Raw genomic sequence first — 2564 nt, forward strand, 5'->3', positions numbered from 1 at the left:
GGGGGCATGTTCTGAAAGTGGTATGCCGAGGTATTTGGTTGGAAGGGAGTTCCTTTGAATCTTGAGAATTTTGCTGAGATTTCTCTGCACAGGAATAGAAGTGTTGAAGAAAAATAATTTGGATTTAGCTAGATTTATCTCCATACCTGAGGCTTCCGTGAAGGTACTTAGCACTTTGATGAGGGTTCGAGCTTCCTTCACTGTGGGGTCTCCGATAAGCATTCTATCGTCGACAAATTGCTGATGCGTTACTGTAGGTCCCTGCTACGCAGCTTTCATGCCTTTGAGCTTATTTGTTTGGACCGCTTGAGATAGGGATCTACCAAGGCCCTCTGCCATAATGACAAAGAGAAAAGGTGACAAAGGATCCCCTTGTCGTATGCTTCTAGATGGCTAGAATGGTTGTAAGGGGCCTCCGTTCAACATGATTGAGAAGAATGCTCCTGTGACCATTTCCATTATCCATTTTATCCAAATCTGACTAAAGCCAAAAGCCTTAAGGATTTCTCCGATATATGTCCAGCTGATCTTGTCAAAGGCCTTGGAGAGGTCAAGTTGAATGAGCATAGCTAGGATTTTTTGAGTTTTTATGGAATGCAGCACCTCCTGGTTGAGAATGATGCTGTCCGTTATCTGTCTTCCTTCAACATATCTGGACTGTTCATGAGAAATGATTGAGGGAAGGATGGGTTTGAGTCTGATGGCCATCAATTTTGAGAGGATTTTATAGATGACGTTGCAAAGTGCGATAGGTCTGAATTTGTTGGGTGAATCAGCATGATCAGATTTGGGGATGAGGGTGACGAAGGTAGCATTGATAGCTGACAGCACTCTCTTGGTTCTGTGGAATTTCTTTATCAGATTAAAAAGGTCTGCTTTGATGATGTGCCAGCAGGCTTTGAAGAATTCGATTGTAAAGCTATCTGGTCCAGGGGCTTTGTGAGAGGCCATGGTGAAGACGACATCTTCGATCTCCTGCTCAGTGAATTCTCTTAAGAGAAGGGAGTTTTTCTCCTTCGTTACTAAGGGGGGAATAGCGCTACTGATTTTGTTGATAGCTTGGGTTCTATCTTGATTGGGCTCAGAGAGCAGTGACTGGAAGTATAGATTTAGTTCTGATCCTATTTTCTCTCTGGTTGAGACTTTAGCACCATCATCTTTTCTAAGAGATAGAATGCGATTGTTGGCTCTGTGCTGGATGGTCGATTTATGGAAGAAGCTTGTGTTTCATTCCCCATGCTTTAGCCACTGCGCCCGCGATTTTTGTTTCCACAGCAGCGCTTCTTGTCTTAACCTGTCTTCCCATTGCTTTTGGAGGTTTGATTCCTGAGCTAGCCTATCCTCGTTAGGCCCTTCCTTGATCATTGATTGTTGGAGGCCTGCCATTTTTTCCTCGGGCTCTTTTTTGGCTTGAAAAATGTTACCAAATGTGTTATTGTTCCAGGATTTGAGCTTTGTTTTAATGCTCTTAAGCTTTTGCTGAAATATGTACATAATGTTGCCGCTCTTTACAGAGGTATGGGTCCACCAACTTTGTATATTTTGCATGAAGGTTGGGTGGTCTATCCAGAATCTCTCGAACCTGAAAGGCTAGTTTTGGGGCTTGATCATATTGGTGAAGTGCAGCTGTACTGGCCAGTGATCTGATCCCCCAATGGGCAGGATGTTGGCTTCCATGTCTAGATTCTGGAGCATGATGGATTCCGATATGAGGAACCTATCAAGCCGTGATGCAGCCTGTCTATTTCCCCCCTGCTTATTGTTCCATGTGTGTAGACCATTGACTGTGGGAACATCAATGAGTTTATATGCTGCTATGAAGGTGCTGAAAGCTTCCGCATATTTATCCAGTCTTCTTAGGCTCCCTTTCTTCTCTGCTAGGTTGGTGATCATGTTGAAATCTCCACCTAGGATCCAGTGGTTGGCACCATGGTGATGTCTGATTTCATTCAAGTCTGCCAGCATCTTGAACTTCTCCTGAATTTTCTGAGGTCCATACACATTGGTGATGCATATCGTTTGTTGTGAATCTGGCATGTTGAAGATCACTGATAGCGAATGTTTAGTGGACAGAGCATTCTGCAAAAAGAACTTGTTTTTGTTCCAGAATATTAGGAGCCCTCCTGCCTGCCCAATGGCTTCTGTGCTTGTGCATTGAAAGCCTTTTGCAAATAGTTTCTTGAGCGTTTCTATGCCGCTGGCTGAGCATTTGGATTCTTGTAGTAAGACCAGGTCTAGAGATTGCGTGAAAAGACGGTTTTTAAGGATTCGTCTTTTGGAGGTGCCATTTAGCCCTCTGATGTTCCATGTTGTTATCTTCATTGAGAAATCTTCGGTGTGGCTAGGACCAGAGCCCTCATCTTTCCTTCATTTATTAGGCGCCTACCGAGTTCTTGTATTTGTTGCTTTGTCGATTTTCTGCCCCGTTTTCTTCCTGGACCTTTCGGCTTGTATTGGTCCAGGTCTAGGTTTGCTTGGATGCCTGTTTGGCTGCTTTCTCCCCATTGCTTTTTAGCTATATTCTGATTCATATATTCTAACTGCAAGTATGCCATTTTGATTTT

The 2564-nt window shown here is 43.6% G+C and overlaps 1 protein-coding gene across 1 annotated transcript; it reads right to left on the reverse strand.

The window, feature by feature from the left end:
* Positions 1-1590: 1590 nt before the first annotated feature.
* Positions 1591-2322, reverse strand: LOC149226352 (DNA-(apurinic or apyrimidinic site) endonuclease, chloroplastic-like). The gene has a single exon (XM_089380181.1). The coding sequence runs from the start codon at positions 2320-2322 to the stop codon at positions 1591-1593; it is 732 nt and encodes a 243-aa protein (XP_089236307.1).
* Between the last annotated feature and the right edge of the window lie 242 nt (positions 2323-2564).

This window comes from Pinus tabuliformis, chromosome J, assembly GCF_031772625.1.
Source record: "Pinus tabuliformis cultivar Carrire ecotype Pingquan chromosome J, CPIR1, whole genome shotgun sequence".
Classification (NCBI taxonomy): domain Eukaryota; kingdom Viridiplantae; phylum Streptophyta; class Pinopsida; order Pinales; family Pinaceae; genus Pinus; species Pinus tabuliformis.

Excerpts from the sequence above, each read along its gene's own strand:
- LOC149226352 (XM_089380181.1), bottom strand. The coding sequence starts at position 2,322 with ATGAAGATAACAACATGGAACATCAGAGGGCTAAATGGCACCTCCAAA.